This window comes from Lactuca serriola, chromosome 2, assembly GCF_051521515.1.
Source record: "Lactuca serriola cultivar US96UC23 chromosome 2, Lser_US96UC23_V15, whole genome shotgun sequence".
Lineage (NCBI taxonomy): Eukaryota > Viridiplantae > Streptophyta > Magnoliopsida > Asterales > Asteraceae > Lactuca > Lactuca serriola.
Genome location: NC_136409.1, coordinates 238,797,693 through 238,813,097, shown reverse-complemented (window position 1 = coordinate 238,813,097; position 15,405 = coordinate 238,797,693). Strand labels below are relative to the sequence as shown.

Here is a 15,405-nt window from a genome sequence, read left to right as displayed (position 1 = left end):
AAATTGTTTGATTAAAATGTTTAATTTTGAAAAAGTCTAAATTCTAAAACCCTAATTTTGAAAAGTTCAAATTACACCCTTATGGTTTTATTAAATTAATTAAGTGTATAATTAAAAGAGAGTTAATAAATCCATAATTATATGGTTTATATTTAATTAAATTAAAAGTGTAATTTATAAAATTAAACCACCTAGTATTTTAAAAGTGTAAAATACACCCTTATACTATGTATAACATTAAAAGTCTAATATTATATATGTATAACTTAAATGCTAGTCTTACCGTTAGTAGGCCTCATTCACAAAGCCGATCTATAAGGGGGGGGGGGGTATAAGGTTATGGCCTATAAAATGGCCGTTTAATGGGTGCCCACTCTCACCCACCACTTCCTTGATTGGTGGAGGGTCGTTAGCCGAACGGGTAGGATAGGGCAAACCCTTTCCATTAAAAGTATAATGAAGTATAAAGTAACTAAATGTTTTACAAAATTCTTAATCTTAGTTACTTTAGGCAAAAGTGAATTGATGCAATTCCATGAAATTACACTTTGTGCCCTTGCGAAGACGTTAGTGGAGCGCGTGTGGTTAACCGGCACACTAAATGGTTCTAAGCAAAGGTAGCAAAGGGTGACTCAATGTTTGTCATAGTTCGGTGGAGCGTGTGTGGTTAACCGGCACATCGAATAGGTAACTGTAACATTGGGGGCACCATGTAAGTTTGCATGGTTATTCACACCCTGTTTTGTGATCCTCGGCATCCCAGTCACAAATCGAGGGGCATATCGAGATTTAAACATGTCATTGAAAAGTTCAATGAATCTCAAAAGATCTAGGAATTTTCAACAGATTTAAAATTTAATTTTTTTTGTTTTTCATGGTGGAAATTGGTAAATCGTCATTTACCTACCTTCAAATATTTTGTAACTAGATTACGACATCCCTCTTCTAGGTTGTAGAGTATTGTGTTGGATCCTAGCCTCGATGTTTCATTTGGGTGTCACATCAAGGATTCTAATCAACTTAACTTGAATTTTCTCCTGTTTTGTAGATGTCTAGTTATGACAATCATGGTCTTCCCAAATCCCATGGAACAAGCTTTCCAAACGAAGATGATATTCCACGATGTGATCGAGGAACAAGAGATCATGCTTCACTACATCCACCTCCTCCAATTATTCTCCCTAACCCACAAGTTCGAAGCCTTGAAAAGTTCAAACTCACTCAAGCCCTTTTGGCAAGTAAACATGAAGATGGGAAACCTGTGTGTGCACACGTCTTAGAGATGAAGTCACACATTGATAGGTTAAGGATGTTGGGTGTCGAGATTTCAGGCGAGTTGGCTGTTGATTGGGTTCTTCAGTCACTTCCTAAATCATATAGTGAGTTCGTTAGAGAGTACTATATGATGCATCACGACGTGACCCTCATTGATCTCACATATTTGCTTATAGCTGCTGAATCAGCAATGATTTGGCGAGCTGGTCGAGCAAATTTGTCTGGTGAATCAAACTCTCAAACTTCAATGGACATTGAAAATGGTGACATTGGAGATCCATAAAAGGTAAATTATGAGATAGTTCCTTGTGCCATCCAAAAAGAGCCCATTTGCTTTTATTTCCAAGAGAAGGGGCATTGGAGACGAAGCTGCCCTATTTACCTGAAAGATCTAATAGATGGGAGAGTCAAAACGTATGGCTCTACTTCAGGTAAAATCCATTAACTAACTCTTTTAAGTTCCTATTCTAGATTCTTAATACATGATGTGATAAGGTTACATTTTGAAGGATCGAAGAAAAGAGAGGAAGCTTAAGGGAAAAAGTGAGTTGAATCTAGTCGTGAAGAAATGGATTTCGATCGCATTGCTTGAAGATTAGATTCTTGAGCTACTACTTGGAGTTAGAATAGATTGCTAAGAAATATGTATTAACATAGTTTTTCAATTGAATTGCATTGTAAAGAAAAATTATTCTGCAATAAAATAAATTTTGATTTTATATTATTTATTTATCCTTGCAATGGCGTGTATGAAAAATTGATGTTTGTAAGTTTCTATTATTAGCAATAATGGATTTGATTCTTATTTGTGGAAAGGTCAAGAATTTACCAAATAGGGAAAGTTTCTCATCGTGCAAGTTTCAATTGGACAGAAACTTGGAATCATACAACTTGGTTGCATGATGAATGAGAAATTTCATATTCGGAAGTTAGACTAATTCGTTGACAAAGTGTCAAGTGAAGGACTAGGAGATCGAGTACACAAAGTTGTGTGTTGATCAAGTCCACCACAAGAATGAAAAGGATATTCATCATGATTTACTAAAGGTTTAGTAAATATGATTATAATTATAAGATTAAGTGTAATTCTGAGTTGATTGAAAGAGTTTCAATCAATAGCAGAACAGATAAGAAGAACCAAGTAGGCAGAAAGATAAAAGTTTCTCTATTCTAAGAAGAAGGGAGAGTACCTTTTATTATGTTTTATGATAGGTCTTAATGATTAAGAACCATATCTCAATTGATCCTCTAAATGAGTCTTAGTACAATTGTATGTCTGAGAAGAGGAATCAAGAATTGAAGAAATGGTTAAATCAAGAAGTCAATCATACTTCGTTCCAAAACAAGTCTTAGAGTTAAGATTGTGACATTGAGTGACAAGTATTAAGAAGGTTTATAATATTCATCAAATGTGGAAAGTTGTGATGTCTGGGATAAGACAAAGACCAACTAGGACCAATTTTGTGAAGTGTTTTGTCTTGATAAAAGCTACACTAACTCTTGAATATTTGTTTGTTGAGAAATGTTCATTGACAAGAGAATCTTATATGTCAAGGAGTCAGTGGGAGTCTTAATGGTCTTGAAAAGTTAAGAACTAATCAAGAATAAACCTTATCGATCATCACTAGCACACGACTTGAGGTTCACAACCTATCGTGTTGACACTATCTTATTTCTGTCCCGTTCCAGTTGAGTTAATTATACATGTGAGTTCTATGAGTTCTCATTTGAACGCATAAAAGGCAAGCACCTTGATCAATGAAAAGTACATTGATAGGAAAGGATGAGCTGCTTAATTACTTGGAAGACATGGTAGGCACTCGTGTTACCATAAGGCAAGAAATCAAGATTGAGAAAGTTCGGTCCATATGAGTTTGGATTTGTCGCAAACTTTGGTTTTGACAAAATTCGCATGGATAGGAACACATACACCAGTAAAATCTAAGTGTCATAAGATTCCCTCCTTCATGAAAATGACAGTGAGGAAATGCTTTCGCTAAAAGAGATTTTAAGAAGATAGTGATTATGAAAATTGTATTCTCGAATTCGATTATGGTTAGGGTATCCCTTTCCATGATTCGAATTGTGAGATTTGGCAATTAGTCTGGATTGTTCAGACACACATATGAGCTATCTAAGGCAAAGGTGTATAAGTTTAAGAAGCTTAGATAAAGGATTATCACAGCATTAGGTATTAGAAATATGAACTTCATAAATTCAATAAGTATTGTTTTCTAGAAGTTCAGTTGTTCTCTAAAACATGTCAAAGCTAGTGGGAGCATAAGTGTTATGCTTATATGATAATAATCATCATGATAGTGGGAGCATAAATGTTGTTCTTGTATGATAATTAAGGCAAGTATTGCAAGTTAGCAATATTAATTATAGAAAACAATGTTATACTTTGCAAATTCGTAAAGGTTTGAAAAGTTGTTTTGCTATAATTAAGGGAGAGAAGATTGATAAAGTATCATATCTTTATGTAAGACATTATGCATCGTGTCCCATATGCTTCGGGTATAGGATTGATTGCCAGTGCTATTATATTTGACCATTCTAAAATTTTCCAAATGTCTAGCGCATTAAGAGGGAAAAAGGACAAGAATCGGTTTTGACTAAGATAATTAAACAACTATCAAAGGACGATCCAAAGCTCGCCGAGGATTGGTCACTTGTGAGTAGTTGGAAGTATGGTATTGGATGGACCATATCGACATTATTATGAATAGATAAGATTCTATTAAGAATGAATTGTCATATGGCAAATATGGAAATGTTTCCATATTAGGAGTTGGATATTGAGTGTCTATGTCTAGATTAGAAACTTTTATGCAAGAAGGATGTTCAAAGGAATGTACTTTGAGTGAGAGACATCATATCTATAGAATTGTTTCTGATAGAGATTGGCCAAGTCTTGATGATTTTAAGCTATGACTTTACGAAAGGATCATTGCATAAAATGTTAGAATCTAGCATATTCTATAAGTGACAAGAATTTGATATTCTTATACTTATGATAAGATTTGGGAGTTGTGAAATGAGTATGATTGGAAATGTGTTCATTTGATCTATTTCACAAAGTAAGGACCATAAGTAAACATTGTGTGCATGCTAAGAGCATGGGAAAATTGTAGTAATAATTCAACTAAGAAGTTGATTACCCGAAACAACAAATAATGAGTAATCGATATGGTGATAAATAAAAGGTGTTTTATTTATACTCAAAGGTTTGGGACCATATAGGATTAGTATTATTTTTGTGTTTCACTTTGCATGTTTTGACTTCCTGAATAATTAATTATTTCAGAATAATCAAATTATTCGAATGGTCCACAGTCATTCATATGTTGGAAGTAAGTATGAATGAAGACTGTCACGAATTGGTTTGTAGATTGTCTAAAGTGTATTAGACATAGCAAAGGTTTGCTGTAACGTTCGTGGGTGCTTATGAATATGATTTTGAGCATTGGATTAAACCCACGCTCACAAGAATCAGTTCATGGATTTTATCACGAGTGATTGATGAGACGATAACATCTTATATTCTTGAAACCGAGATGTGTGAGTTGTATCTTGCGAGTCGGTTACACATTGATAATATGTAAACTCACTAGGAACTTGGTGTTATAAAACATATTGTTGTGTGTGATTCGGTAAGTGAGTGCAAGCAAGAATTGAATCAAATTTTATCCGTTCCTTTTATCCAAAGTAGAATGAAAGCGATATCTGTGGGCCCCTCGATGATTTAGTGATGGCACCTAAGCGCTTGGCCAAGTCGGGACTAATTTGATGTGTTCAATTGTAGTCTGTTGTCAGTCGTCATAAATCGGAAATCGGGAAACAGAACATAGACTGATAGAATGATCAAATTCCATGTCTCAAGTCTATACGATATCAAGAATGGAGGAATATATGATCCATTATCTAAAGGACACGCTTCTGATAAGATCAGAGTTGACAGCAGCTTTTGAAAACTACGATTGCTAATCAGGATCTGAGGTTATATGCAGAATAGTTATTAGACTTATCCAAGTGGGAGACTGTTGGATTAGTGTCTAAGTCTATAATTATTTTGGTATGTACTTGACCAGATTGTGCATGGTCCGTTTGGGTTACCTTCACACTGGTGACTAGATAGGATGATTGTTGAGGAGAGAGGCTGGTTTTTTGTAAAGAATAATAAATTGGAGTATAAATATGATTTGTTAATATATTATATGAATAATATGTTAATTTGGAATCATATTATTAATTAGTATTAAATCAGAAATTAATTAGGAATTAATTTCGGGATTAAAGGAATTAATTAAAAGTACAGGGGCTATTTTGCAATTATTCAATAGTTGAGGCTTTAGGCCATTGGATCACCTTTATTAAGGCTTGAACGAAAATCCTAGAAGGATCTAGGAGTTTTCGTCCAAGGGCTTAAGGAAAGGAGTCCATGGACTTGCTTAGGCCCTAAGCTAAAGGATTAGGGTTTTCACCTTCAAACCCTAGTTAGCCTTAAGTATAAATAGCACCCTAAGGCACTAAGATTTCATTCAAGCCTTGGGAAACCCTAAAAGGGATGAAATCTACGGCAAGATACCCTTCTCTTCTCTCTCCCATATTCATCTTTTCACCTAGTGTGTTTGTGAGCCATTAGAGGTACTACACTTGTGGTACTTGCTTTCAAGAGCTAAGGAAATTCAAGGAACTAGTTGTTATTGCTATATAACAACAAAAGGTACGTATTCTATTTTATATATGAATTTCGAAAATAGTAGTAGCATGCCAGGTTTCTTTTTGTGTTCATAAAGTTGTATAACTAATAGTGAAAACATAGATCCAACTCTAGGGTTGCATGCACACATAGGATTGTTTGTATAAAACCCATCAAATTCTTCTTTGGACCAATCAAAGGAGGGATCTTTTCCTTATTTTCCATGAGCAAACCACTAGACATGTCGTCTTCAAGTACAGACAAGACAAGTGGGGCACTAGAGCAAGTATTTTTGGATCCTACCAGTGGCCATCGAAGCTGTGGTAGAAGAACCCTCTTGATAAATAGGAGTCTCGAGTTTGAATGATCTGATGTCTGCAAGTAAAGCAGCAAAATGCCTCACCTTATCTTTAGTATCCTCAGCAGTAGGAAAAGCTTTACCGAACTTGTAACCTGCATTAAAATGAACAAAATAAGAAATGTAAATCCTTGGATCCTCAAGATCAATAAATAAGATCCTACCCTTTTCAGCCCAAGCTTTAGGCAAGAGATCCCTACCATCAATTGCAACACTCGTAAAATTCAAGCAAATTTAAAACTTTTCAAAATATTTAAAACCAACAGTTATTACAAATTCGTTTTCAATATAGTCTAATATCAGAGTTTTCCCAGAAACTTAAACAGAACATGAGGAGCTATATGATCACGCCTTCGCTTTGCCGCGATCCCCTGATGTACCTGAAACAATAAACTGAAACTATAAGCCCGATGCTTAGTGAGTTCCTCCCAAAATACTGATACACTGCACATGACACATATACAAATAACAGTATGTACTGGGTCCACAGCTTTACAAAGTGGATTACCCCTGGGCCCATAGTGTGATTCTGGATTGCCTTCCGGGCCCACAGCTCACATCTGGATTGCCACCGAGCCCACAGTACGAGTCTCCCTCAACTTGTAACTGGAATGCTCCCAAGCCCACAGTACGAGTCTAGCATGCCCCACCTGGCCCTCAACTCATATCTGGAATGCTCTTGGGTTTGTTGGTTACCGCACGGAGTAGTATCACCTCAACCCACCCCACATAATATATTGACATATAACACAACTAATGCGCATTTAGATAATCACATAATAACACATGTAGTCTTACAGATCTACCTAATTGGCATAGCAACTATCATGCAACACTAGCTCATACTCAACATACTACCAACTGCTAGGGTATCATATCCAATGGGCGGGCCTTGGTGCCTTAGACCCCTCAGAATAGTGAGGTAACTCACCTTACACTCAAAGATAAACTCAAGCTCTTGGATTTCTAGTACAACTCCACCACCTAAATGCACCATAGAACCATGCTTGTAAATTTCCAATTTCCTAAAATGTCCCAGAAGTCCAATAGTCAACCCTTGGTTAAAGTCAAATTCAACTGTCAAAGTCAATAGTCCATGTTGACCTCAACTCGTCGAGTACAACCAGCTACTCGTCGGGTTCCTTGCATAACTCGCCAACTCGCCTAGTCACTTGAGCGACTCATCGAGTTCCTAGTGTCAGTGGTCGTAAACTCCTTGGCCAACTCATCGAGTTTCCCCTTTTCAACTCGTCGGGTTCATACGTGTTTAAAGGTTGGGAAAACCCTAGCCGACTCGTCGAGTCCATTCAGTCCTTCATCCATACAGAGGCTTTTTAAGCCATGCTAAGGCTCCATATTGTAGATCCAGTCCCCCAAGGCATGTTTATCACGTAAAGTTGCAAACTTTACGTGAATGCAAGGCCCTAAAGTCTAAAAATGACAAACTAAGCTTGCAAATGGAGGTTTTCACCTAAGGAGAGTCTCATCTTTGCAAAAGTTCGAAGCTTTATGGAATTAAAGATCCAAGAGAGTTCAGATTGGAAGTTACAACTTCAGATCTTAGCTTATACACAAGAAAAGCTTCCAAACATACAAGAAAAGCCCTAAAATTCACCCAAAAGAGATCTAGAATGAAATGAAGTCAAGATAATGATTTGATACCTTCCAAAGGATGCCAACTAAGATAGATTTCAGATCCTACACGTTTCTTGCTTCTAGATACTTGCTCTCCAAGCTCTTCTCTCCAAAAATCCTCTTCCAAAGCTTAAAAATACACAAATGGGGTACACTCACACGAATTAGGGTTTATGGATTATCAAGAGGCTGTAAGGGGAGGATGAGGAGGCCAATGATCCTTTAAATAGGGTGCAATACCCCACAATTTAGGGTTTCATCTGCCAGCTCCTACTCGTGGAGTCCCTTCTTGGACTCAGCGAGTAGGTCACTTAAAACATGCGGACCAACCCGCTGCTACTCGACGAGTAAGGAAACCAACTCGTCGAGTAGACCTTGAAATCAAGAAAATTCTTATGTAAAATCGATACCTGAGAATCGGGGCATTACATCGATAGAATCTTACCTCACAAAAAAGAACTTTTCCTTCCAGGCTCCAACGTTATGTTTGGTTTTCAAGACAAGAGGATATGTGTTGGCTTTAACCCTAAATAGAAAATGAGAACTCCTAAAAGTAGAAAGATCATAAATGGAAGCTAACTCGGTAAGACTAATGTCTTGAATGTGGGAATGATTCACTCAATCAATCCAATACAAAGTTCTCCAAACAATGTGTATTGCTTGGACATAGGAAAGCTTGGTGGCTTGAAAAAAAATAAAAAATAATACCCGAAAAAGGATATTTGAGGCCTAGAGAAAGGGGATATTCAGGAAAGCATACCCAAGAAGGAGAAACAAAATCAGATTAAATAGAAGGATCAAAGGACCTGAAGATTGTATCAGAGGGAAAAGCTCCATTGGCCTTAAGGGACTACATGTCCTCATCATTCAAAGAACAAACCTCATCATGGGCCACAAGCCCCTAATTGACAAAGTCATTCTCTGGAGGAGCGATAATGCTAGCGCGATAACGAACTATCTTCTTGCCCATGATAGGAGAAAGGAAAAGTACAAAAGGAAGAACAACGGGAAGAAATTACTTGAGAAGGTAGCCGGAGACTTATTGGGAAAGGTAAAAAGAGTTAAGAGGATTACCTTATTTAACCCAATGGCGGAAGAGAGAGGGTATGGTTTGACCAAATGATGATTAACCTTGAGCAGATAAACCCTATCCGATTAGGTTTTATATTTCAAAATCGTTTATCTCTTTCGTTTATTATTTTATAAATTATACCTTTAATACGGAAAAATAACCCTGATATTTCACAAGTATAATTTGGAGGCAATTGTTAGGGGCAGGATCCTTGACTCATATTCAGGATCCTCAAATACTTCTGAAACCTCAAAACCTCAGGATCCTTAAACATATCCCATGATTTTGACTATTACCACTAATATTTCTAACACTTGTAATGGCTATATTTTCTTTATTTCTTTCACGTGTGCAGAACGAATCAACACAAGACCCATTCTCAACGGAGAGTCATCTCAACCAGGAAAAAGACCCGGAATACCAAGTCAAATAACATTCATATGTTGATTTTGGAGGATCCTGGAATTATCGGACTTCTTGTTATTAGAATTAGACTATAAATAACACACGTAACTAGCACGCTAGGGACACACTGAGCTCATCCAAGATACTTGTACTTACATTTGCACATTCATCTCTATAAATCAACATTTTATATCAATAAAATATCAAGGTAGGTGATCATTATCACCTCCTAAGGTTTTATGTCGGATATCCTATCAAGGATCAATGACTTTTCTTATAACTCACTTGTGTCTTTGATTATCATTTCTTACTTGGTTTACCACGAACATCACAACCTCTCATACAATTTGGTTAGATTCTACTTAGTTGATTTTTGACCAAAACACTTTTTGTCAAACCACCTCATTTTTGTAAAGTGGTTTAAAAAATACCCTATTTTTGCAAATGGTTTTTCAAAACACCCCATTTCTACAAAAAAAAAAAACAAAAAAACAAAAAAACAAAAAAAAACAAAAAACTTGCATATGCTATCGGGATTTGGGCTCCATATCAATATTTAATAATCATTTTGGGTAGTTTTAGGAGAAATGAATAAAATATGATTATATTTTAAAACTGAAATTATCAAAAGAAGCTTTGGAGAATACAAAATTGAGTGTTCCTAAATCTAATAGTTCATACGAAGCTATAATTACTACCAATAAGAGAAGAGCGGTTCGATTCAAGTGTTGAAGCCCATATAGTTATTGAATCGTGTCCAGAAGCCAAAATCCTCCCCTTCCTCCTTTTGATCAAGAGGGCTTTTTGGATCTGAGAATCTTGCCTTATCGCTAAGCTCTTGAAAAGAGTTTAAGAGATTCTGAAGCCTTGCAACAAACTCGATCAAGGAAGATGTGAAATTAGCCAAAGACAAAGCACTTGCACTCTCGTAAGTCCTTACCTCACGTTCATTAAGAACGGCGTCCCCAAGAACCGAGAGGCGTGAAGGCCACTGTAACTGTTGTTTAAGTGCCTCTTCATCACAGGAACCCCAATTTGCAAAAGAGGGTAGATTCATGGAAATATTTGTGATATGGCGGTCGATGTTTTTGAAGGTATGGGAATGTTTCAAATAGGGGCCTTGTTGGGCTTCGGTGGAGGTCTCTTCCTCGGTCTCCTCTTGATCGAGATCTTCCAATTCTTTGTGTCTTTGTCTAGAAGTTGCGCTCACAAGATGGTATGATTTTTCATCTATCAACATTTGCAACTCCTCTGCAGCCTCATGCACCTTCTCAAGTAGGTCAAAATCTTGGCTTAATTTTTCCAGCTTCTCCAACTTGTTTCCCAGCTCCCTCAATACTTTGGCACCTTCACTCCCCACCCTCTGAATCTCATTTCTGAACATCATCCTCAGTTCAGCTGCTGCCTATAATGAAATTAAAACAAAATCTCACAAATCCAATCCCCATATGATCGATGATGTTGGTTCTTATCTCTTAATTCAAATAAAATATATACGTACCTGTATTTCTGAAAGTATGCACCCATGCATTGCCATAACCATAAAAGCACAGTGCCTTAATGCACCGCCAACTTTCACAAATTGACCCCATGGATATCTCAACATATTATAACGCCCATGGGGCGGTTCCCAAATCGCAAAGCCCAACTGCATGTATATATATAATCTTGTTGGATATATATATATATATATATATATATATATATATATATATATATATATATATATATATATATATATGGGTAAAGTGAATATACCTAACAACCTTATATAAGCTTAGGTACCTAACCACATTATACTACATTGTTTTGCATTATATTTCCATTGCAATCGTCTAAGGTTCTTAAACTTCAACTCTTAACTTGATTTACTTCCAAGATTTTCAGACATTCACCATTATATTCCTCCTACACTATTTGATTTGTAACGGTAGTATATGAAGCCCATCAGGGGGTCTTCGATAGAAAGACGTCATTTGAAGGAAGATAATGGTGAAACTCCAAAGATTTTGGAAGCAATCAAGTTATGAGGTTGAATTTTAAGCACTTTGGGTGATTACAATGCGAATATGATACAAAATTACGTAGTATGATGTGGTTAGGTACCTAAGCTTATATAAGGTTGTTAGGTATATTCACTTTACCCTATATATATATATATATATATATATATATATATATATATATATATATATATATATATATAAACCAATCGAAAAGGCTAAGATTAGAAAAAAAATACCAGAGCATCTTCTTGACTTGTAGACTGTACTGCTGCTCTATAGCCGGTATAAAGAGGGTCATCAGTCGCCTGGTATACGAGAATTTTTGAAGGTATCCTATCATATTCCACGTTTTGCAGGTAACTTCTAACACATTCTAGTGGATTCCATTTAAAAAAAGGATGCATGCATGGTTCAATATCCAAACTGGCAATATTGCTTGTCGTTAATAATAATAATATATGAATTAATACATGCACTTGTTACCTTCCAAGGAAGTAGCAACACCCCTAAAATTCTTCACCACTAATTTGTGCAGCTCTTCTCCAGACCAGACTGGATAAATACATATGTTAACTATAAAACATATGCCTGCTCCGACTATAACCAATAACAATCGAGAAACGGCTGTTCTAAAGAAGTGGGAAGTCCCCGACACCAGTACTATTGAAAATGTCAACATGAACACCCTGAACCCATATTCGTAGGGCTTCATTGATGGATAGAGTTTGATATAGGTTGACACAGAACCTACGTTAATACAAAAACAAAAAATATATATATTTATAAATAAAGCTAGCACAGAGTGTGTGTGTGTGTGTATATATATATATATATATATATATATAATTGTAATAATTGGTGAAAATGACCTGCTATGAAGATGTTGGTGATGACCACAATTTCATGCCATTCCCCAGCCCAAACAGATACTTGAGCAAACCCCAATGCTAGCACTGCCGCAGAAAATGTCCCCAAAGTACGATTAAATCCTTTGCTAAGGGTTGCTCCTACGTACATTCACAAAATAATACAAACACGTGATTATGATGATGATCTTGTCGAGCTAGCTAGCTAGGTGATAAATTTAAATTTAATTGAGTGTGTTATTTGTTTACCGATGCTAAATTCAAATACGACAATGACAGTTAGAATTGCCCAAATGCAATATTGGCTTATGTAATCAAGGGGTTCTTTAAAAAAAATAAGGACGGAAACAAAAGCAAGTGCGAAGCCGGATTTAGCAGCAAAGATGATCTGTCTGGGATCGGACCGACCCATTTCATAAACTTTGACAAGGAACTCCTGAAGATCTTCCCATGATTTCGTGATTCTATCCAGGATGGACGCATCATCATCGCCATCCTTATTATGATCAAACTCTTCAAACAAGGCCGTACGAGATAACAACCTTTCTTTGCTTCTGTCGGTGTTAAAGTTGTACGCCATTTCAAGATTGCTTATGAATAATAATAAATTAATTTCATTTCATTACCGGTGGTTGGAAGGAGAACGAGGAGGATGATCCGATCTAAGAATTGAGTGGGAGTGAAATTAGAAGTTAGTTTCGATTGATTTTTACTCTACATGTCAATTTTTTTCATATTTCCATCGATTATATTAGACAAAATTTCACAAATGGTCCTTGTTGTTTTCGAAAAATAACACGTGAAGGATATCTTCGAGTTTTTTTGTAAAACTAGGCTAGTTTTCAAAAAAATGTTGTAGAAATATACTAGTTTTAAAATCTCTTGTAGAAATATGTTTTTTTTGGGAGGGCCCATCACCTCTATCTTTTTTACCGATGATTTGCTAAAAACTTGCTAAAAACGTTTATATAATTTCATTTATAACCCTTAAATTTTACAAATTTAACCCTTTAAGTTTTATCTCATTTTATTTATCTTTTGCACTATTAAACAATTTATTTTTTTATCCTTATTATATATATATATATATATATATATATATATATATATATATATATATATATATATATATATATACCTTATTCCATAATATATGATTATATTTTATGTATTATTGTTTACATGTAATACCTTTAAATAGATCTTATAAATACATTCACATAGATATCAATATTGAATCTATTACAACATTACAAAATTACAAGAACAATTAAAACCGATATTACAATACGAATAAAACATAAAATTACAGCACAAGTTAACACTAACTTACACTATTAATCATATCGCATTAAATCTTGGTGGAGAATTTGAACAATTTCTTCTATTATGATCAGGTTGGTGACATAGTATGCTACATTTGCTAATTATTATTACTAAATATATGATATAAATACAATAATACGTACCTTGTTATAGATAAATGAATGTTGAACAAAAAGAAGAAGATAAGAGCTTAAATTCAAGAACCGTGAGGGAATTTTATCAGAAGGGATGAAAAATTATTTAGTATATGAAAGAGAATTTATAATACCAAAAAATGAATTGATTTGACAATACATTAAATAAGTTTTATTGAGTTTTGGGCAAAAGTGACACTTGGGTTAAGTATCCATAACACTTTTACTTTTTAAGTTGAGTAAAGAAAAGTGACATAACTATATATAACTATATTGAGTTTTCACAAATAGTGACAACTCAGTCTACAAATTTTAGGCATCGTGCGCTAAAGATTTTCTCATATTTATAAATAAGGTGACAATAAAAATATTATTATGAATGTTTTGATTTATGTTTTACTTATATTGTAATTTAGTGTATAATTCATATTGTAATATCATCATTAATAATATAAGTTATTGTTACATTTTTTGTAATTTTACTCATAATTTGTATTGTAATATCGTTTTTAATTGTTCTTGTAAGTTCGTAATATTGTAATATATATTCAGTATTGATATCTATTTGAAGATATTTATAAGATCCATTTAAATGTATTACTTGTAAAAAATAATAAATAAAATATAATCATATATTATGAAATAAATTAATCTATGTATAATATTTACTAAAGGTAAAAAATAAATTGTTCAATAGTGAAAGATATAAATAAAATGAGATAAAACTTAAAGGGTTAAATTTGTAAAATATGAGGGTTATAAATGAAATTCTATAATTGTTTTTAGAAATAAACAGTAGAAAATGATAAAAGTGGAGGACTTATACAAAACAACCTATTTCTACAAGAGATTTTAAACCTAATCTATTTCTACAACACTTTTTGAAAACAAGCATAGTCTTACAAAAAAAAAAAAGACTCCTTTAGGAAATAGGAAGCATTACATCGGTGGTTCTTGTAGTTCTACAATCAAAGCACTACATTGGTGGTCCTTATAGGTGGTCCTTATAGTTTCAGTTCCAAGAGGAGATGAATTTTGTGCTCGATCGGGTCCCTAAAATAAACAAGCCCTCTGATGTTATTTGTGGCTAATTCAACCAATTTAAGAAAGAAAATGGTTTGATTTATTGGAATACAAAAATATATATACAAGTCATGAAGATTATTGGATGAGACTAGATGGATTCAATTTAGTTTCTTGCACAACTATTACTTCTCCACTATTTCCAATGGTCCGTAGGATTATTTTTTATCTATTTCTGAAATTTAACGAAGTTGGCTATCTTCACATGAACTTATATATATATATATATATATATATATATATATATATATATATATATATATATATATATATATATATATATATATATATATATATATATATATATATATATTCTTTATAGCTTAATAAGCATTTACCATATTTTGCTGAATTTTAAGAGGTACAAGGCTTACCGTATTATTTACAATAGTTTAATAGTTTAATGCATACAACATTATTTGGTCTTGAAAAAGTCAAGGAAGATAATCCGTTGTTTGACTTAGCTTTTTGACTAGGTCGCCATTTCCTATCCCGTCCAACAAACTCCCCATATAATTGCCATTTCCTCTACCCTATAGTGCT

The 15,405-nt window shown here is 34.4% G+C and overlaps 1 protein-coding gene across 1 annotated transcript; it reads right to left on the bottom strand.

Annotated features, from left to right (window-relative positions):
- Nucleotides 1-10,130: 10,130 nt before the first annotated feature.
- On the bottom strand, nt 10,131-12,897 carry LOC145090890 (aluminum-activated malate transporter 4-like). The gene is made up of 6 exons (XM_079028924.1): nt 12,569-12,897; nt 12,323-12,460; nt 11,937-12,200; nt 11,690-11,826; nt 10,949-11,095; nt 10,131-10,852 (listed from the first exon to the last, which is right to left on the bottom strand). Exons 1-6 carry the CDS (start codon nt 12,729-12,731, stop codon nt 10,169-10,171), a joined length of 1,533 nt encoding a protein of 510 aa, XP_078885050.1. The 5' UTR covers nt 12,732-12,897; the 3' UTR covers nt 10,131-10,168.
- Between the last annotated feature and the right edge of the window lie 2,508 nt (nt 12,898-15,405).